Source organism: Lemur catta, chromosome 16 (genome assembly GCF_020740605.2).
Source record: "Lemur catta isolate mLemCat1 chromosome 16, mLemCat1.pri, whole genome shotgun sequence".
Classification (NCBI taxonomy): Eukaryota; Metazoa; Chordata; class Mammalia; order Primates; family Lemuridae; genus Lemur; species Lemur catta.
The window spans coordinates 3276216-3298354 of record NC_059143.1 but is presented as its reverse complement, the minus strand read 5'-3'; the positions used below and the strand labels follow the sequence as shown (position 1 = coordinate 3298354).

The following is a 22139-nucleotide window of genomic DNA, read 5'->3' as shown; positions in this document are numbered from 1 at the left end:
CGGGCCCGCGCGGGGCCGGCCTGGGCCCCGAGGTCCGCGGGGCGCCCAGCGGGTGCGCGCCCCGGCGGAGGTGGTGCGGGCAGAGCCCGGGCCCGCGCCGCCCACCCGCGGGAAGCCCAGGCCCGCGCCGCCCACCTTGGTGCCGATCTGGTTCCCGCACTGGCCCGCCTGGATGTGCACGATCTCCCTCATGGCGCGCGCGGCTCTGCGCTCGGGCACTGGCTCTCGGGACGGCGGCGGCGACTGCGGGCCCGCGGCGCTCCGGGGCACTGGACCCGGCCGCCTCCGCCCCGCGCCGCCCCCGCGCCGGCCAATGGCTGCCGGCCGCGCCCCGCCGCGCCCCGCCCGCCGGCGCCGCCCCCGCCGCCCGCCGGAGGGAGAGAGGACCGCGCCGCCGGGGACCCTACCCCGGGACAGCCGGGAAAGGAGCGGGGGCGGGGCGGGACGGCGGGGACTGCAGGTGGGAGGCGCGGGGAGGACACGCTCCCCCGCCCCCCACTTGGCCGCCCCTGTCGCTGCCCCAGCCGAGGGACGCTCGAGCCCCGGCCCCAGAGTCGGGGCCGCAGGGCCGGCCCAGCGGGCTTGGGTCGGCGTTGGAGCGCTCCGGGGTGTCTCCGACCCCGGGCGACTTAAGCCCAGGCCCGCGTCCTGAGGTCCTCGCCCCCCATCCCCCGGGTCCGGAGATGCAGGCGCCGTCCAGCCCGACGGGGCTGAGCTCTGGTGGCTGCGGGGTGGCTCCGACAGCGTGCAACCCCGCGCAGTGGGCCACGCGGCCGCCGGTCCGAGACAGCGCGGGAAGGGCTTGGGCCCCGGGGGCGGCGCAGGGCTGGGCTCCGCCGGCCCCTCGGTCCTCACTCCGCGCGGGGTGCGGGGCGGGGGCCGGCGCGGACGGTCTTTGTCTGGGTGGGTGCGGTGCTCTCCGCGCTGGCTCTCCGCGAGGCGGGGCTGCGGGCCTGTCTTCTCTCTCGTCAGTCGGGGCCACCGAAAGACACGCAGGATCTCCTGCGGAATGCACCGTGCCCTCCCGGGGCTGGACACAATTCTGCTGCGCAAAGCAGGAGTCCGTATTTCTCTGAGATGGCTCCCAGGTCCCTCGCTAGCCTTGACCCCGCTCTGAACCCCAGCCCTCCCTCCCTGACGTGTATTGGACACCCCCTTCTGGGAGCCGAGCCCGTCAGCCCCTCCGGTGGGCCAGTCCTAACTCTGGGCCTCCACTGCCACAGGGGCTGCTCACTGTCCCCCTCTCTCCTCCCGTACACCTAGGGCTCTCTGAGTCACCTGTCACTCGCAGGCTCCTGGGGCAAATACCTAATACACGACAGGAGAAAGTTAAGGTTTTTTCTGGGCATGGATTGTGTCCTTGGGGAGCAAGAGTCCCTCTTCCAGGCCAATTTGTGTGGCAGAAAGGAATGACCACTGATGGCGAGTCAGGGTGACTTGGGTTTTAATTCTGGTTCTGTATTCAGTGAGCTCTGGGCTAACTCCCTTAAATTCTCTGGGCTCATCTGTAAGATGGAAGGGTTACCCTAGGGGGCCAGGGAGAGCCTCCCAGGCTCTGGAGTCCTGCGACTGTCTGGCACCTGCAGCTGAAGAAGCATCCTCAGCTGAGCACGTGGAGACATCCTCCTGCACCGCTCCAGGCCACTGGAAGTGCCCCCAGATGAGGAAGCAACTATGTTCTGTAACCGGCACCAGCAGTTTCTTTTTAGCTGTATGAAAACTTTGGGAAAGTCCTAATGTGTGTGTGTGTGTTTCGAAGCGGGCAGGGAACATTAAAACATTTTTCTTCTGGAGTTTTGCAAATGTTTCCAAACTTAGGGATTTTTTTTTTAGCCCTTATGCCCCACCCACCCCTCCACCCAGTGCTCCTCTGCCTGCTGTGGGTCCCCACACCTCTCCACAGAGAGACATGCCCAGGGAAGCAGGTGAGGAGGCCACAGCCCAGCCCCTGCTCTCCGTTTCCAGACTTTGGGACTGTGATCACCCAGACACCCTCTCCTGAGTGTTCACCACCCTTATTTAGGCTGTGTGTTTCCACTGCTCAGTGTAATTATTGACTCCAAGTAAATGCTACCTTCACCTGTCTGTCCCGGGCTGGGTTTAGTGCGGGCAACTGGTGAGGGGCACCTGTGTGTCCCTGGCAGAGCCCTTCCTGCAGCTTTGCTCTCTCACTGCCCAGGAAATCCAGACACCAAGCAGCTTAAAGGAAAGTGTGTACATTAGGAGCATCAATGGTTTGCTGAAATTGCCACCTTTTCAATGCTAGACCTTGAGCTAGGATTTGAGTCAAGGTGTCTGATCAAGCCAGAAAGTAGGTGTTCATGTGGCTTCAGGAACTCGTCACCTGGCTTCAACAAGGGACAAGCTGACCTACTGGGGTTTCTGAAGGCCACTCCCTTGTGGCCAGCACCTGAGCCTACCATCCGCACTGAAACCAGAGAGGATGGGGAGGGCTGGATGCCAGATGCTTTCGTACAGAACTTACCAAATCATCAGAGCAACCCTCCAAGATGGGGATTCTTGCAGACAAGAAAACTGAGGCTCAGAGCAAGACCATCCCCTTGCTGGCAAGTGTGGTGAGAGGCTTCCACTGGAGCTCTGAGGCCCACCCCTAAGATTGAGGGGCCGGAGTGAGGACACACACAGGGAAGTCAGTAAGACCATGTGTCTGCATATATAAGTTACAAGTGAAGTTTACACGAAGCCATAGAGGACACATTCTATCCTCCTACCTCAAAAAATATACCTTGGCTGGGCGCAGTGGCTCACGCCTGTAATCCTAGCCCTCTGGGAGGCCAAGGCGGGCGGATTGCTCGAGGCCAGCAGTTCGAGAGCAGCCTGAGCAAGAGCGAGACCCCATCTCTACTAAAAATAGAAAGAAATTATCTGGACAACTAAAAATATATATAGAAAAAATTAGCCAGGCATGGTGGCGCATACCTGTAGTCCCAGCTATTCGGGAGGCTGAGGCAGGAGGATCGCTTGAGCCCAGGAGTTTGAGGTTGCTGTGAGCTAGGCTGATGCCACGGCACTCTAGCCCAGGTGACAGAGTGAGACTCTGTCTCAAAAAAAAAAAAAATACACCTTGGTATCTGAAAACCAAGTTCCAGTTTAGGATGCTCAGGCTCCTTGTCGATTGCTTCGGGGCATGGCAGAGGGGGGCCTGGCCTCCAGCCTCCATCCCTGACTTTCAAATACCCCCTACTCCCCACCTCGAGCTCACCTGGGCCCCTTGCCTGGGTCTAAGGTGGCAATGGAGCTCTGCTCAGGCCACGGCCTTGGTGCTCAGGGCAAGCCTCGGTCCCCACGCCCTCCCACGTGCTTGCTCTCTATCTCCCAGCCCCTGGTCTTGCCCTCTCCTGTTCATCAAGCTCTTACTCCTCAGAATGCGGCTTCTGTTCCAGGTGCAGCCCCATGTCTGTAGAAAGGACTCTGGACTTACCCCCCAGGATTGAGTACCAGTGTTTACAAACACCTGTGCTGCACCGAGGCGAGGCGGGAGGTGTGAGGGTTCCATCCTCTCCAAGTGCTGGGAGAAGCCCGGCAGGAGGGGATACAGAGGGGCCAATCAAGCTCTTGAAATGGGCTGGTGATGGCCATAAGTGGCATTATTTTCAACTAAAACCCCAGATTTTCACAAATGAGTGACATGAGACCATTGTGGTTTTTTGCTGTTGTTGTTGTTGTTTGTTTGTTTTTTGAGACAGAGTCTCACTCTGTTGCCCGGGCTAGAGTGAGTGCCGTGGCGTCAGCCTAGCTCACCGCAACCTCAAACTCCTGGGCTTAAGCGATCCTACTGCCTCAGCCTCCCGAGTAGCTGGGACTACAGGCATGCGCCACCATGCCCGGCTAATTTTTTTTTCTATATATATTTTTAGTTGGCCAGATAATTTCTTTCTATTTTTTTTTTTTAGTAGAGACGGGGTCTTGCTCAGGCTGGTCTGGAACTCCTGACCTCAAGTGATCCACCCGCCTCGGCCTCCCAGAGGGCTAGGATTACAGGCGTGAGCCACCGCACCCGGCCAGACCATTGTGTTTTTATGTGATTTTACTCTTGGTGGATAGAGGATGGGGTTTCTTCAGAAAGAAGTGGACACTCGCCTGCAGCCTGCAGGAGAGGCAGATGCAGGACAGGAGTGCAGAGCGGGCGGTGCCGTGGGAGGGCCCCGGGTGTTGCTGCCTGGACTCCAAGGCCTGTACCAAGCTTGCGGCTCTGTCGTCTGGCTGGAGTAAGCAGGCTCCAGCCCGCGCGGCAAGCCAGGCAAGCTGGCGTCAGCTCTCAGTTAAGCTTGGCTTAAGCTCTTCTGCTATCCGGTGCCTCCAATGCCGCATTGTCCAAACCTACTCTCTGGAAGTTCTCCTGAAAAGCGATCCAAGGTCCTACTAATCTGGCTAGTGGGCACCCTGGCCATTGTCAATGGTGCATGAATGGAATCGTGACCCTTTATACTCTTGGGTCGCCCTGCCTGAGGGGTCCTGGTTACAAACGGAGGCACCAGAGTTCAGAAAGGTAGCCTGCAGACCTGGGAATGGGGACTGTGCTTAGGAGCACTTTCTTGGGTTCTAATTCTTTTGGAAAGTAATATTTCATGTAGAGTATCTAAAAAAAATTTGACCAACCAGAGTACCATGCTCACGGCCAAGTGGATATGAGAGGAGTGCGTGTGCGGCAGAGCCTGGGAGCTCTGGGACAGGGCTGGCGGCACAGCGCCCAGCGCCCTAGGGAACAGCAAAGCTCAGGCCTGAGAGCTGCTGCCCTGGGCCAGACTGCCGGGTGTGCCTGGCTCTGGGCTCACACGCTCTATGACCGGACAGTGACTTGCCTCGTGCCCTTCTGATGCTCATCTGTAGTGTGATCGCAGGTCGCCTGCTGAGGTGTGCCAGTCAGACTAGCTGGCCTTGCTGGGGCCTGCTGGGAACCAGCGGCTTTGCGGCTCTGCGGTCTGTCCAGCCACCAAAAAGACAGGAGGGGACTTTGGGCAGTCCCTGCCCAAATCTGCAGGGCCCCAGGTACGTGTACAGATGGAGGCCCACACAGCATATAAGTGCATTTAAAGTTACTATGTAATATTTATATTATACTCTATTTTCTTGCTTTGACAAATAAGTACTTCTACAGCAAATCTGGGAGACTGGTTTGAACTTAGAGTTTTCTGCTGAGAGGGACGAATTGGAGAGGCGGCCCCAGCTCCGGACCTGACCCTCTTATCTTTGCCCTGCAGCCCTGCTCTGCCCTGGGGCCCTGTGTGAACAGTGGACATCTGGCCGTGCATGTCCAGCAGGCACCCTCCCTGAAACACTGGGGTGTGCAAGCTGGTGGCAAGGCCTGCTGCAGCAGCGGGGAGTTCCAGGTCGGGGCCCGGGGGAGGCCTACACTCGCCTCCCTCACAGGCGCACTCCGTGCGGGGCCCGCTGGGGAGCTGGGCACAGGGGCCTGGCCGAGTGGAAGGGGCTGTGCTGCTGAGCAAGGGCTGGGGCTTGGGGAGATGCGCCAGGTGTCGCGTGGAGATGTGAGTGGTGCTCGCTCCCGGGAAATTTTGTCGTGCATCCTTAAAAACCACTGGTTTATGAACTCTCTTTCATGCAGCACACATCCATCAGGTGTCTGCAGCACACCACGAATTGTTCTGGCTCTACGTATATAAAGATGGTGGAGCTGGACCTGCCTGGAACGGGTGTCCCCGAGTGCCGTGGACAGGGCTGGGCATGGAGTTTCCACTGAGCTCCCAAGAGGGACAGCGCCTTCCAGGAGAGGGAGACACAGACCTGCTCCACTTTGGGCAACGCATGAGGTTGTGGAGAGACAGCTCTATGAAAGCGATAGGAACAGTGGCTAAAATGTTAGCAAGTTCTGTGAGCGATGTCTCTGGACTCATCTGACAGCGCATCTGGAAGCCCCAGCCACAGGGGAGCCCGAGCTCCCTGCAGCTCCTTTCCCGGGGCCTCCACCGGGTGATGGTGAGAGACACCAGGGCCAGGTGGGAACCAGAGCACCCCCTCCTGGGGCAGGCGTGCAGGTGAGGGTCCCTGCCTCGGGGACACCTGCGCTCGTGGCAGGGGCAGGGCCAGGCCACTCCCCACAGGTACCAGGATGACTGCCCTGGGAGGGAGGAGCCAGGAGGCTGGGAAAGCCCCTGGCCCAGGCTCAGCTTGACCGTGAATGGGACAGGACCAGGAGAATCTGATGCCCCGCAACCCCCAGCATGAGGCTACCAGCGAATACCAAGCAAGAACATGGAGAAAGACCCCCTCTGTGGCACAGCCGTGCAGGGACAGGAAGGCTGAGGATGGAGCAGGGACAGGAGGAAACCCTTGGCAGGCACCCATGCAGTGGAATGTTATTCTGCCATAGAGCGCAAGGAAGCCCTGATGCAGGCTATGGTAGGATGAGCCTTGCAGACAGTGTGCCAATGAGGGAAGCCAGGCACAAAAGGCCACGTGTTGTATAAATCCATTTCTCTGGAATGTCTGGAGAGGACAGAAAGTAGACTAGTGGTTGTCGGGGTCTGCGGAGGATGGGGAGGGCTGCAGGTGATGGCTAAGGGGAGTGAGGTTTCTTCTCAGGTGATGGAAATGTTCTCAAATTGATTGTGGTGATGGATGTACAAATCTGTGATATACTAAAAACCATTGAATTGAACACTTTAAATGGGTGAGTTATGTGGACGGTGAATTATATATCAGTGAAGCTCTTAGAGGAAAACAACAGCCATCTGACAGCCCACAGTCCACAGGAAGCACAAGGTCACAGCTGGAGGAATTTGTGCCCTGAAGGTAGCTGCAGCAACGACCAAACCCAGGACCAGCTCTGCCACTGCCCTAGTTAACTCTGACTGTCACGCTAAAGTCCCACCAGGATGAGAGGCACTCCCATTTACAGGCATCAGTATCATCTACCCTGGTCTTTACTGTTCTTCTCTACAAAAGTTATTGGAAAAGGCAAGAAAAAACTCAACCAATTGTTAAGAGATGAAGCAATCAGTAGAACCAGACCCAGGCTTGGCCCAGATGTTGGAACTATCCAGTGAGGACTGTAAAACAACTGTGACTAACATGTTGAGGATCTAGTGGAAAGGATGGACACCATGCTTGAACAGATGGGGACATTGCGGCTGAGATGGGATCTATGCAAAGCATGGGAGAGATTTCGGGAAGAGAACGGTGGACGTGTGGAGGATGGGGGACATGGAGGTGCCAGTTGTCCCTCAGTGTCTGTGGCGGATTTGTTCCAGCACCTCTCTTGGATACCAAAATCCAGATGCTCAAGTCCCTGATATAAAATGGCATAATATTTGCTTATAACCTACACACACGTCCTCCTGTATACTTTAAATCATCTGTACATTTTGGTGCAAAAGTAACTGCGGTTTTGGACCGTGAATTTTAAATCATTATAACTAGGCTCAAGCACATCTTTATTAATCAAAATAGGAACAATTACAATCAACACATTTTTGCCAATGAGAAATAAGTTTGTTTATTCCTGTAGCACAAAAATCCATGCTTGATTCCATGAACTCTTGGAAAGCATAATTCTGCATCCTGCTGGTTGTGGAAGTGTTTTCCCTGTAAAAAATTGTCAAGATGCTTAAAGAAGTGGTAGTCAGTTGGCGAGAGGTCAGGTGAATGGCGGATGAGGCAAAACTTCGTAGCCCAATTTGCTCAACTTTTGAAGCATTGGTTGTGCGACCAGTCAGGTGTTGTCGTGGAGAAGAATTAGTTGGGCCCTTTCTGTAGGCTAATGCCGGATGCAGGCGTTGCAGTTTTCAGTGCATCTCATCAATTTGCCAAGCATAGTTCTCGGATGTAAGGGTTCCACCAGGATTCAGAAAACTGTAGTGGATCAGACTGGCAGCAGACCACCAAACAGTGCCCATGACCTTTTTTGGTGCAAGTTTGGCTTTGGGGAGTGCGTTGGAGCTTCTTCTCGGTCAACCACGGAGCTGGTTGTCGCCAGTTGTCAGAAAAAATCTGCTTTTTGTGGCACATCACAATCTGATCAAGAAATAGCTCGTTGTTGTTGTGTACAATAAGAGAAGATGACACTTCAAAATGACAATTTTTTTGATTTTCAGTCAATTCAAGAGGCACCCACTTCTTCACCTTTCCAATTTGCTACAAATGCTGAACAACCATAGAATGGTTGACATTGAGTTCTTTCACAACTTCTCATGTAGCTGTAAGAGGATCAGCTTTGATAATTGCTCTCAATTGGTCGTTGTCAACTTCCCATGGCTGGCCACTGTGCTCCTCATCTACAAGGGTTTTGCCTCCTTTGCTTTGCTTTTTGTCTAACATCATTTACATACTCTAAAATAAATATAAAATAAACAGCAAGTAATAAGTCATTAGCAAAAAAAATAAAGTGAGAAATGTGCATTAAAATGATATATAATGTAACCATATTTATTTAAGAATGTATTCCAGTATCAAACAGCAAATTGCAACAATGCTAAAACCACAATTACTTTTGCACCAACCTAATAATACCTAACACAATGTAAATGATATGTAAATAGCTGTTATACTGTATTGTTTAGGGAATAAGGCCAAAGAAAGTCTGTACATGTCAGTACAGACACACTTAAAAAAATATATATTTTTGGTGGGGCGAGGTGGCTCCTGCCTGTAACCCTAGCACTTGGGAGGCTGAGGTGAAAGGATCGCTTGAGGGGAGGAGTTTCACACCAGCCTGAGCACAGCGAGACTCAGTCTCTATAATTAGCTGGGTGTGGTGGCGTAGGCCTGTCATCTCAGCTACTTGGGAGGCTGAGGCAGGAACATCCTTTGACACTGACACAGAGATGCAAATGTGGCAGAAACATTAATTATAGGTGAATCTGGGTGAAGGGTAGAGTTGTTCATTTTATTATTGTATTATTTTTTCAACTTCGTATAGGTTTGAGGATTTCTTAAAGAAAGTGTTGGGGAGGGATGAAGAGTGATGACTCAGCCCAGCGAGTGGAGCACAGAGACAGAGGGGCAACAAGTCTCCAGGTTCTGGGGATGAAAAACTGTCACCAAGAGGATGGTGCTGGGCTTCCTCCCTTCACCGTGGACGGAGAAGGGATGAGCGGGCACAGTACCACTCGGCTTCGGGACCGTGGCGGGGAGGGAGGCCTGGGCCGGGAAGGGCTCCCACAGGCTGGACGTCTCTGCTGAAGTGACAAGAGGGAGGCAGGTGAGACTCCCTCTTCGTTCTAGGGCTCGGATGCCCCTGTCATTGCTTGCCCAGCGCGTGCGGCCGCGCTGCAGCCCTCACTCAGCTCACCGCCAGAACTGAGCGTGCAGGCGGCGCGGGCCGGGCGGCGGGGAGGTGCCCCCGCAAGGCGACGGGGAGCCGAGCCTCGGGGAGCGCGTCGGGGCTGGAGCGCACGCGACGTCCGCAGGGGAACGGTCCCCGACGGGGCCTACCCGCGCTCCCCTGCGGCTGGTTTTGTGTGGGGTTGCAAATGATTAAGGTAAAGAGCCTGTTTATATATTTTTCCTAGGCAAGAGAGCAAGAGTCCAGACAGAAAATATTTGTGTTTTTATGGAATTGCTAAGTCCCTACAGCGATAGGGGAAGTCCGGGCGGTGGTTCTGCTCTACATGGGAGGCGGGGTTGGGCCCCACATCCGGGGTTCCGGGTTTAGGTAAAGCTGGTTTCCTCCTTGGCCAGCAGACGAGACCAGATGCTCCTTAAACTCCCCAACTCTGGTGTCCTGTGACTAATCAACACCTGTCCCAGTTTAAATCAAACGAAACCAGTTGATAAAACTAACTGCCCTCCCAAACGCTACAGGCCAATTGTCCCAGTTTGTCTCTTTTATCTATGTTTTTGGTTAATTTATACTTTACTTACCAATTCTATCTTAAAAGATTTGATATCAAGGAATTTATTTTACTTTGTCTTTTTAAAAGCGTTTATATATTTTTAATTGACAAATGAAAATTGCATATTCATTGTGTACAGCAGGTTGTTTCTAGAAAGGTATACATCGTGGAATGGCTAAATCGAGCTAATTCATATATACATTACCTCACTATTTTTTGTGGTGAGAACACTTAAAATCTACCCTCAGCAATCTTCAAGAACACAATACATTGTTATTAGCTACAGTCGCCAAGTTATACAACAGACCTCTTGAGCTTGCTGTTCCTGTCTCCTGAGGTTTTGTATCTTTTGCCCAACATCTCCCTACCCCCCCATTCATCTCTTTCTAAGCAAGCCATGAGCATATATCCATCCATGAAGTACACAATGAAGAATAAGTATTCATGTAAGAGTTGAGCGTTACAAATCAAATTTATAGCACACGTGACCTGACACCTACCTGATGACAAGGGGATTGTTGGCACTTTGGATAGCAATTAGGTGTCTGGGGCAGCATGTGTCCTGCCTAACTGAGCAAGTGGCTTTTACCAAGCCAGAGCTACCTCTCCCGTCTTCAGCAAGCAAGTAGGAAGGGCTGGGAGTGAGCTGGCAGAACTCTGGGTTAGTCCCAGATGAATCCCAACTCTCGGTGTGACTCTGAGCCTCAGCGTCTTCCTTGGCAATTCCAGGAGGCTGAATTACACGGATGTGAGGAGCCCAGCTGCCCGGGGCTTCCTCAGCACCTCCCGGCCACCCAGCACGCTCGTGGAACACCCCGCCTCCACTTCCCCGGCCCCTTATCTCCCGCACACTCACAAGGGGCGCGGGTCTGGGGGCTGAAGCAGGAGCGTGGAGGAGAGGAGAGAAGTTTGGGGTGAGGCCGAGGCCCACACAGGGAGGAGTCCAGAGGGAACCGCCCGGAATCTCCCAGTCGGGGGACCGGGCCGAGGGAAGGGAAGGCAAGGGGAGCTGCCTGCACGCCAGGATTTTTTAACCATCTGCAGCTGTGCAACTGTCAGGACTAGACTTAGGGTTTATATTTTTAAAAATAATGTTTTTATTGTTGGTGAGTTTGTAACTGGCTCTATGAACAAGTGCAGCGACCCCTGTCTGCTTTTCCCCGTCCTCCCCCTCCCGCGTCTCAGGCCCGCAGGCCAGCAGGGCATGACGGCCAGAACCTGACACTTCCGGCTGCCTGCTTGACCCTGCTGAGCTGTTTCCCAGAAATGGTGGACTTTCTGCACGACACGGAGCTGAGACTCTGGAGGCCCCTGGGCAGACTTCCTGACGCCAAGACTCGTACCCAGCACCTGCCCCAGTGCCACTGTCCCTCCTTACAGAGCCCATACCTACGCCAGTCGGGGAGAGGGGCTTGAGACCGATTCTCTGCTCTCCTGACAGACATCTTTCCTATTAAAAATCCCTTTCTTCCCTGGCAGCCCTCATCGCTGCAAAAACTGGCTCTGTGTGCAGTGAGTAGCTGGACCTAGACTGAACCACCCCCTGCGGTTTGATAAATGTTTTCCAAGGTGAAAAATTCTGACATCTGTTGTACAACAAGGTGAATATACTTAACACTACTGAACTCTACACTTAAAAATGATTAAGATGAGGCACGAGGATTGCTTGAGGCCAGGAGTTCAAGACCAGCCTGGGCAACATTATGAGACACCATCTCTACAAAAAATAAGAAAAATTAGTTGAGTGTGGTGGTGTGCACGTGTAGTCCCAGGTACTTGGGGAGGCTGTGGCAAGAGGATTGCCTGAGCCCAGGAGTTTGAGGCTGTAGTGAGCTATGATCACGCGTCTGCACTCCAGCCTGGGTAATATAGTGAGACCCTGTCTCTAAAAAAAAAAGATTGTGGTAAAAAACATACAACATAAAATTTACCATCTTAACCACTTTTCTTTCTTTCTCTTTCTTTCCTCTTTTTTTTTTTTTTTTTTTTCTGAGACAGAGTCTTGCTCTGTTGCCTGGGCTAGAGTGCCGTGTCATCAGCCTAGCTCACAGCAACCTCAAACTCCTGAGCTCAAGCAATCCACCTGCCTCAGCCTCCCAAGTAGCTGGGACTACAGGCACATGCTACCACACCCAGCTCATTTTTTCTATTTTTGGTAGAGACGGGGGCTCACTCTTGTTCAGGCTGATCTTGAACTCCTGATCTGAAGTGATCCTCCCACCGCAGCCTCCCAAAGTGCAGGATTACAGGAGTGTGCCACCACAATTTTTAAAAGGGAAGGTGAGGAGGAATAGTTGAGCTTTACAACAATTGGAAAAGACTGGAAAGCAACAAAAGACAAAATCTAACCCTCAAAACACCCATTAATTAATTAATATTTTGCTACATTCCCTGCCAGTCTTTTATTCTACAACTAGTTTTCTTAAACGTAATTGAATTCATGTTGCATATATGCTTTAAAACAGTTTACTTTGTAAATATAATGTCATATTAATATAGTGCTTCATAGAAACCATTTTAATGGCATAATTTTGTAGTGTGTTTTAATTATCCCCTTATGTTTGGACATTTGGATTGTTTCTAATTTTGTACTCTTACTGCTATTACTATAATGCTTCAACAATCATCTTTGTGCATGAAATAGTTTTTGAGTTTAGGACTGAGGATTGGGTCCTAGAGTGGAATTACTGAGTCGAATTGTATGGTCAAAAGGATTTAGACACGTGTTGACAGTCCTCTTCCCAGAAAGCAGGCGGCAGTCTGGGTGTAGGAGGGAGCTCAGCAAAGCCTAGAAGGAGACCTCGGATCCTCCCATCCAGGCCGTGCCTGGAATCCCAGCGAGGGAGGCAAAGGCCTCCACTGGGCACTTGGGGAAGGGTGTGGTCTGCGTGAATGGGGGCATCAGGCCTGCCCTGATCAAGGGGAGGGAAAAGGGGAGTGCGGGTGGCCCCCGGAGACCTGGGATGTCACGGAGGAAGACGAGAGTGGAAGGAGAAGCTGGGCACATGCCAGCACTGCCTGGGATCCTGGCCTGTTAAACTGCCCTGGCGACAGAAACCGAGAACAAATACAACTCCGTGCTCTGCCGGCCACACTGCTCACGCCCTACTTACGGGGACTGTCCCTGACAGTCTCATTTGCAGAGTGTTCTCTGCCCCCTTCAATGTGACTTCTGCGGTGTCCTCTCCTCAGGTGTCAGAGCACGCAACTCTCTTGCTACTCGGTGGGTAGCTGGGATGGGCGCATCGTGCAGCTCTGCGGTCAGGGGAGCGCGTTTAACTCCAGCTGCTCCGCCGGGGGGAGACGGGGCTCGAACTGCAGCTTCAGCACTGTCCAGCAGGTTTTGTGCCACGTGTGTGACAATCTTTTCTTTCTGACATCTGGCATACAAGCGGGCACCCAACACGCCTGGCCCACTGTGTACCACACACCTGTACCTCTCAGTCCTGAAGTTGTTTTATTGAGGGCCATTGGGCTACAAAAAATTAAGGTTATATTAAGTAGAATATAAATTGATCTAAGTGATTATTTGATTTGAAAGGTAGTTGTTTTGTGGGATTTGTTGTGATAGAATCACAGCAATCACCTTTTATTTACACTCAAGCATATACCGAGTCGATGTAAAAAACCATAAAATAAATGTTCTGCTCTATATTTTAGTTAAAGAAGAGAAAAGAGAGGGTGGAGGAGGAGAAAGGGGAAGAAACAGACACAGAGGGGGCAGAACACAAGCCTGCAGGGGACTGAGAACCACAGAGGACTCAGGCCCTCTGTGGGGGCAGCGCGTGCTTGTCTCTCTCCTGCCTTCTGCCTTCTGCCTCTGCCCTCTGCCCTCTGCCCTGCTGATGGGCTCACAGGCAGGGCCTGGAGTTCAAAAGCCTTCCTAGCAAGATGCTCCAAGGTCAGGGCCGTGTCCTGGTTCTGTGGTAGGATATACTATTTTGAGTGTTTAATGATGATTCATTGATTTATTCACTCTTTTCTTGCACAAATATTGAGTGGTTACTACAACACCATGCTACATAATGGCTATAATCCTTATGAATCTTTAGTAACACTTGAAGCAAATAAAAATTAGTATAAAAATTTATAATACAATATATAATTCATATGTAATATCATATATTATTACATATATTAGTATAATAATTTATTAATTTGTTCCAGGTACAAATAGTGATTGCCGTCATTCTTACTGTCACATGAGTTGGGACATTTTTCGTGTCAATGCTGAGAAAGCCAGCGCTGGGAGGGAAGCAGGGGCTGCCCATGGGTGGGAGATCAGGTTGTGGGAGACACCTGGGAAGGAGAATTGCAACGCAACCTGTTCCTACCTGCAGACCCTACGCCCCAGGACAGCAGGGCGCTCAGGCCACGGCTCTGCTGCCGCATCTTCCGTTGGGCTGGGAGGCCCCGCCTGGGACCAGACTCCAGCCTGCAGGGAGAGGCCCGGGCGAGCTGGGGGTGAGCTGGGCACAGGTCCTGGACGCAGGCCCTCCCGGCGCCCCCCAGCCTCCGGGCCCTGCTGGAGGAACCTGTTTGGTGACACAACCTTGAAGCCAGAATTTGCGCCCGTTGATTAGTCATCTTCCTCTTTGTTTTGCGACAGCATTCATGAAATAGATTTCATTTAATTTGACCTTGCTCCGAATCTTGACTTTTGGTTCCAGAGAACTTTGTTTCCCTGGGATTTGGACCCCCCTTGGTGCTCCCTGTGAGCCTCCCAGGACCCGGAGTCTCCCCCCACGGTGGGCCCACTTCTCCACGTCCGCCACCCACGCCCTGGGCCCCGACTGCCACCTTGTCCCCTGCCTGTGCCCTGAGAACGTGTCCATCCACCTCAGGGACTTCGCAACGCCTCTGTAAGAGACGCTCTGGCCACTTCCCTTGCCTCCTCCTGGCTCTTGACCTGGGACATCCCTGGATATTTTGAACCTGTCTGTCTTTTTTGAGCCCTTGCTCTCAACACCTCAACTGTCACATAATGAACAGGTCCCAGCAAAGCTATTTAGCTGTGCTGCACTTAATTAAAAGCACAAATGGAACATTCGTTTTTTAGGTATTAATACTTTCCCCTGTGCACTGGATTAAATCAAATTAGCCTGCATCACCCCACCCGCAGGCTAGCATGAGCTGACATGCTACGTCTGGCCCAGGCTCCAGTTGGCAAGACACTGTCCTACAGCCGCGTCAGAGCGACCTCTCCTCGTTCCCCCTGTGTCTGGACCGACCACCCTGCCGACGGGCACCTTGCCCCAGAGCGCCCTGAGTTTCACGTCGTGAGCCCTAGATTCGTAGTCCCGGTGCACTGCTTATAAGGTCCTTCAGGTTCGAGAGTAGCCTTCCCGCGTGTGTCCACGATACCGAGCGCATCACTTCGCATGCAAATGCGCTTCGTGATGATCGTGAATGGAGAAGGCAGAAGGGCTTTCCTATCCTGAGAGGAGGACCCGCTCTATTCTGACGGGAACAAGAAACATTTAACAATGCCTACCTAAACAAAGCGGTTTCCTCTAGGCTTTGCTCAGAGTTAAAATAAATTTAGACAGCATTTTAAAATAGAGTCAGAGTGGCTAACAACTGATCATGACCGGCCAGGTATTTGCCTGCTCCTACTCAGCGCCAGCTGGTCTGGCTAGGACCGAGTTAAGTGTCTAGTCTCGTCCTGAGAGCTGCTTGGCAGGGAGGCGGGTGGCGGGGAGGTGGGTGGCTGGGTCCGGTGGCCTTTCCGTGGTGGGCACTTTCTCTGCCTAACAGGCTTGCTGGGAAAGCAGCTGGGCTCATGTATGTAAAAATGCCTTGAAACCCGCAAACTGTTAGACAAAGTCATGTGAGATTCTTACTGTCTCTATTTGGAGAGCTTAGCTCAGTCCCGGCGGTCCCAGTTGCTCTCAGGAATTCCAGGGGCGGCTCCCTGGGCTCTCGGCGGCCAGTGATTTAGAAAACATCTCTCCCCCCAGCCCCAACACCTCTCACCCCTCACTTCTTTAACATTCCCTGCCAAGTGGGGTCTGTGACTAACTCCCGAGGATACGCTCTATGGCCCACTCCGTGAGCCAAGGGGGAGACAAAGTGACTGCAGTGCCCAGGCACCCTGTGTAGTCCCGAGGCTCAGGACTGTCCTCTTGGAGGCAGGCATCCTTCACATTCCTCCAGATGAGGAGACCCAGCAGCCCGACCTGAGCCACACATGTGGACCCCAGCCTCCTGAACACGAAACAGGGCCCTGGAGCGCCAGGGTGTGTCCGTCCCCGGGAGCAGGATGCTGAGGCCACAGTAGGGCTGGTCAGAAATGGGTCAAACAGGAGGACTCCCCTTGTCCCATGCTCAGTCCAGGGAGGGGAATTCTGCCCGGGAGGGCTGGGGTCACCACGCTGTCTTTGTTGGATGAGATTTCCTCCACTCCCCCTCCCCCAGGCCCTGCCAGAGCCACCCCCTTCTGGCTTCTGCTCAACAGAACAGCTGGAGCAGTGGCACCTCAAGGGCTCGCTGACTATTTTTATGTGACCATCTGCCACCTAGGCCAAGCCTGGCAGGCAGCAACAGGCCAGAGGAATGCCACAGCAGGTGGGTGACGCCTGGACAGCTGAGGGAGACCCACCCTGCTTTCAACAGCTGTTCCAGGGATGCCGGAAATGTGGCACGATGACATGAGAGTAAGAATGTCTTCTCCGTATTGTCCCTTGGGGCTGTGCGGGGACCGTGCTTCTTTCTGCACCTCACCGATGTGCTGAGTTCTGGGTGCAGGACTGGGCGGGGAGCACAGGGTGTGGGCCCAACACTGCTACCGGTTCCTCCGGGTGTCACGGGACACAGCGTGGACGCTCTGCAGGGCAAATGCCTCCAAGGAAAGCCTGAGCCGTGCCTCGTGGTGCAGCCCTGCAGTCCCTGTGACTGTGCCTGGCGCGGGCCGGGAGGCCCTTCCACCAGAGGCCTTGGCGGCCCGAGCACCCCGGGGCGGCAGTGCAGGCTCCAGAGCTGTGGTCGCCGGGCACTTGCTTCCTTCACAGTTGCCTGGGAGGGAGGAAGCATTAAAAAAAAAAAAATCAATGCATAAAAATTCCCTTTTCTTTATAGAAAATCCTAAACATACACAGATTAGAGACTAGAATAATGAAACCCTGTGTATCCATCACCCAACTTCACGTAGAAGCCTTTTCTTAAACAGATCTTAACAATGAGGCTGTTTCTTATAAGAAGAAAAGAGAAGAAAGGGTGTGTTTGTGTCCGATTTATAGTAAATGTTTTCATTTGCCCTTTTGAGGAAGAAATGGGAAAATAAATAGGTCAGACATTTTGAAGATAATCTGTTGAATTTCTCTTACCCCTTCCTTTCTCATTAGTGTGAAAATTGAAGGGTGGTTAAGGCCAGGACAGCGGCGCGTGCCTGTAGTCCCAGCTACTCCAGAAGCCGAGGCAGGAGGATTGCTTGAGCCCAGGGGTTGGAGGCTACTGTGAGCTATGATCATGTCACTGCACTCCAGCCAGGGTGACAAAGTGAGATCCTGTCTCTTAAAAAAAAAAAAAAAGTTACTTCATCTGTGGATCCCTCCTAGATGCCCGGCTGCATCCAGGATCCCAGGACCTATTGAACAACACCTGCCAGATCTCGGGGCCAGAGGCAGACAGCCAAGGAACCCTGGGTTCGGCCTTAGCTCTATTAGTGACCCAGGTAGACTTGTTAGGCACTTAAATTCCAGGCTCCTAGGCTCCCTCACATGTAGAATGATTATAATAATGTTGATCTTAACATTTATTTTATTATGAAAATCAAACACAATTATCTTCAAATACTTAAAAATTTAAGGGAGTTATTTTAAATCTGCCTCAACCAACAGGGGTCAGACACTCTCTTTTGGGGCCCTAAAATTGCTCTTCTTCTAGAAGGAGAGGTTGGAAATTAAGCCCAGGGTTCCGGTTGCAAACGACCGTTTGCCAGTCTGATGCACTTGGGCTGGTCTTGGAAGCAGAACTCTCCCTCTCGCCTCCTGACGCCACGCAGGGCCACAGAGTGCTGGGGACAGCGGTGCCACCTCAGACCCCACAGTGCGTGTGGGGGAGCAGTCGGTGCAGGAGTGGGTCGTGTCCATTGGCAGCCCCTGGCTGCAGCCCTTCTGACAGCTCGAGAGTGCCAGCCCCCGCGCTGAAGCCTGTTCTGCCTGAACAGCCACAGCGATGGCCCCTCCCGCCTGGGACCCTGCCCGAAGTGGGCAGCAACGGGCTGCTGCGAGGGGACCCGCCTCCCCGAGCCTCTCCTCCGTGCTTCTGCTGGGTTGCGGTCTGTGTGGAAGGAGGGAAGGACGTGCCATCCCCAGATACGCCGGGTCGGTGGGCTGATCATTTCGAGTAGAAAACACTGCAGAAACCGTAGTTTCAGAAAGGGCGAGCTGACCTGTCCCTTCCTGCATGCGGCAAGCCGTGGAGACTCCTCTGGGAGGGGCGCCGTCCCCACACCAGGGGGAGAAAACAGCCCAGAGACTGGGAACCGGGGGCTCAATGGACCTGAATAAACACACTTAACGCGGTGACCCCACTTCCGCCTGCGCCACACCCCGTACATCTCCCAGTGACTCCCCTAGAAAATGTGCTGCCCCAGCCAGGTTTTCTTTGTCCTGTCATTTCCCTTCAAATTTATCATGCGTCGTCTAAAAAGTATAAAAGCATCTGGCTTTGGCCGCTTCTTGGGACTTCACTGTCTTGTGAAGAGTGAAATACGTGTACAACTGATAAGACGTGTGTGCTTTCCTCTCGTTCCTCTGCCTGCCGTCCCCTCGGTTTCTAGATCCAGCGGAAGAGCCCGCTGAGAGCTACAGCAGGGTTCAGGTGGTCTCTGGCTCCCCACCGTGTGCTGGTTCCGTGCTCCTGGGCCCTTGTGCGGCAGGGGGCACGGATGTTGCTGGGTCAGCCTGGGTCACGTGGCACACGGGCAGTCTCACCCAGACACTGGAATAGGGGACCCGCTGCTCCCCAGGGGAGGATGTGCTCTCCTCACCTCAACAACAGGAAGGGACGCTGTGCAGGAAGAAGCGAGGCATGCCACTCTGCACAGGTCCGCGGGGACTTACAGACAAGGCACCTAGAATAAGTGGGGGACCCAGGGATCTGAGGACTGTGACTGCTGAACGACCCTGCACAACAACCTACCCCAAAACGTAATAACTTGGAACGACTTGGACAAGCATTTATTTTCTTGCTCCTGGGGCTGCTGCTGGGCTGGTAGCTGTGTTTGGGACTGTAGGTCATTGGGCGTGGCTCCAGGCAGAGGTCAGGGTCTACCTGTTCCCATGTCCCACTTTGGGGCCCTGGCTGAGGGGGCAGCGGCTGCCGGGGCGTACTCTTGTCGTGACCACGAGTCCCCGAGTCCTGGCCAGAGCATGCACAGGGAAGGCTCAGGTGGTGTCTGCTGATACTCCAAGCCCAACATCCTGGGCAGGGAAGCACCCTGCCCCCAGCGCCCCTGGAGGGAGGAAGAGCCCAGTGCACCCCAGGAGCTCCAGGGAGGCGGCTGCTGAAAGAGCAGCAGAGAGGAGGCTGTTCCTCACATGTGATGACCTAATCTGAGTGTTGGCTTTTATTAAAGATTTTTCTCATGGTTGTGACCTACTTTAGATATTGTCCGTTTTTGTTATTTTTCACAGCTATTGGGAAGTACATGTGTATTTATAATACCATTATTTAATAAAACCTTGCTTTTTGTGTTTGTATTAAAACTTTCAGCCTGTTTTAACATCTATTATCTTATTTGATCTTTATACCACTGTGGGTGGAATGGAAAAATAACATTATACCCATTTTACAGATAAGGAAATTAAACCTCAGAGATACTAAGTCACTCCCCCATGGTCACACAGCTAGCAAAATAGCAGAACAAGAACTGGAACCTAGACATTGTATGAATCTTCAGAAAATATCTATGTCCAGAGAACACAGTTGATATTTTAAAAATTTCAAGAACTAGTACAGGAAATGACTAATATAACAATCACTCAATAAAAAATACAAAATTATTTCTTTTTATTTCTAGCTAAATAAAACTATATATTATAAAATTGCTAATCAAATGATATGTTATAGCTATCAGATAATTTTAATAATTTCCAATCTTTTTTTCTATTTTTAGGAAATGTTGGTGTGAGCTTCTGTATGACTTCTGGTTAAATGATGCTGCTGTCTGAGTCAGATTTCTGACGAGGGAAACGCTCCCAACTCTCCTGCTGACTTGCCAACTACGTTGATAGGCATTAGGTGATTTGCATGGAGAGCTGCTCTGATATTGATCATGCCATCATTAGTTCTACAAAACTAACAGCAATTCCACTCAAAAGACTTCTAGACTTTATAATACTGCCTGAGATTTTATTCAATGTCTCTGGTGGGCTTTTTGTTTTATTTTTAGAGAAAGGGTCCTGGCTCTGTCACCCAGGCTGGAGTATAGTGGCATGATCAGAGCTCACGGTAACCTTGAACTCCTGGACTCGAGCGATCCTCCCACCTCAGCCTCCGAAAGTGTTGGAATTACAGGCATAAGCCACCATGTACAGCCCTCAATATCGCTTTTATTAATCAGCCATGAAAACAGTTTATTGGAATACTATAATTACTTGTCTTCATCTAATTAATTTTTGTTCATTTATAAGCCATGGAACTTCATATACATCAATTGGCAAAGTTTAAACTTGAAATAATTTAAAACTTTATTATATTTTCATTTCTTTTATCAAATCACAAATGCATTTTAATGTAATTGATTAGATATAATCAATAGAAAAAAGTTTTCTCCTGGAATTGAAATTTCATTGTTTATATCCAAATGGTATCTCACATACCTCCATTTCTACAGTGTCTTCTGCTCAGTTTATTTTACATGTTCAATCACTTTTATAATTTATGGAATTAATCCATCATCTTTAATAACTGAACATTTTCTCTCTCATAAAACTAAGGGAAGGGCCGGGCACGGTGGCTCACACCTGTAATCAATCCTAGCACTCTTGGAGACCAAGGCAAGAGGATCGCTTGAGCTCAGGAGTTTGAGACCAGCCTGAGCAAGAGCAAGAGAGACCACACCTCTATTTAAAAAAATAGAAAAAGTTAGCTGGTGGCATGCACCTGTAGTCCCAGCTACTCAGGAGCCTGAGGCGGGAGAATCACTTGAGCCCAGCAGTTTGAGGTTGCAGTGAGTTATGAGGATGCCACAGCACTCTAGCCTGGGCGACAGAGTGAGACTCTGTCCCCAAAAAAGAAAAAAACAGAATTAACTACCACAAGCAGCACCACCGTAGTAGCTGGGGGGTGGCTGTGGGAAAACTGCAGTTTTTTCTCTCTGTTCTCAGTGCAGAAAACTTCACCTCTGGTCACCAATATGTGTGGGGACTTCTCCCCACAGACAGCCAGGTCTCCTCTAATCCAAGTCAATTCTGACACTGCCTCTTTGGAGATGGCATCAGACCCCAGGGGTGGGGGTGAGGGCTCAGTCCCGGGTTGTGGCGGGTGTCCCCCAGTTTGACTAATTTGCTGGAGGGGCTCACGGAACTCGGGGAAACACTTTGCTTACACTTAGCCGTTGGCTATGCAGGGTATCACAAAGGATGCCAAAGAAGAGGCACGTGGCTCACGTGTGGGGGAAGCGTCCTGGAGCTTCCACGCCCTCCCAGGGCCCGCCACCTCCAGCAGCCGCCCTGAGTTCAGCCGTGTGGCAGCTCCGGGATGTCTGTGGAGGCTTCGTTACCCTGGCATGGTTGGTTAAACCACTGGCCCACCCTCAGCCCCTCTCCTCTGCCTAGAGGTTGGGGTGAGGCTGAAAGTCCCAACTCTCTGATCACAGGGCAGCCTCCCCCGGCCTGAGCCCAGCCAGGAACCCCGCACGAGTATCCTCATTACAACAACAGACGCCCCCACCACCCAGGAGATCCCACGGGATTTAGGAGTCCTGGGTCAGCTGCTGCCATCGCTCGGGAAATCGCAACACTCTTGGGAGCTTTGTGTCCGGAACTGGAGGCAGAGGCCAAATGTATATTTCTTATTATTAGTATATCATAACGCTCTGGCCTGGCCGTGGAGGGGCAGAATGGCCTGGCTCTGAGCAGCAGAGACCTCCACAGACTGGCAGCTGCGGGTCACAGCCAGAGGTCGTCTCAGGGGAGGCCTGGGTGGCACACCATCCCAGTGGTTGGAGCATGTCACCCAATGCCTTGGCACCCAAGCCCCCAGATCATCTGGTGTGAACCCCCGGGGCGTGCAGAGAGAAAGACCACTCAGTGGATGGAGGCTCGGAATAAAAGCCAGTGCGCTGACAGGTTTTAAAAGCTATACTTATTTAAAGTG

At 52.3% G+C, this 22139-nt stretch overlaps 1 protein-coding gene and 1 long non-coding RNA gene across 3 annotated transcripts in view; one reads left to right on the top strand and one right to left on the bottom strand.

Annotated features, from left to right (window-relative positions):
- The window catches only part of TUBB6 (tubulin beta 6 class V), a 16077-nt gene extending 15723 nt beyond the window's left edge, over positions 1–354 (bottom strand). Inside the window, exon 1 of the mRNA XM_045527782.1 lies at positions 136–354. Coding sequence (XP_045383738.1) covers positions 136–192 — 57 coding nt within the window. The 5' untranslated portion in view covers positions 193–354. The remainder of the gene's footprint in view (positions 1–135) is intronic.
- The window catches only part of LOC123621833, a 22396-nt gene extending 257 nt beyond the window's left edge, over positions 1–22139 (top strand). The window contains exons 2-4 of one of the 2 annotated variants that reach the window (XR_006729279.1): positions 19936–20060; positions 21391–21552; positions 21640–22139. This is a non-coding gene — a long non-coding RNA (uncharacterized LOC123621833). Of the gene's footprint in view, positions 1–19935; positions 20061–21390 lie in introns of both variants that reach the window. The other variant, XR_006729278.1, reaches the window with a different exon arrangement.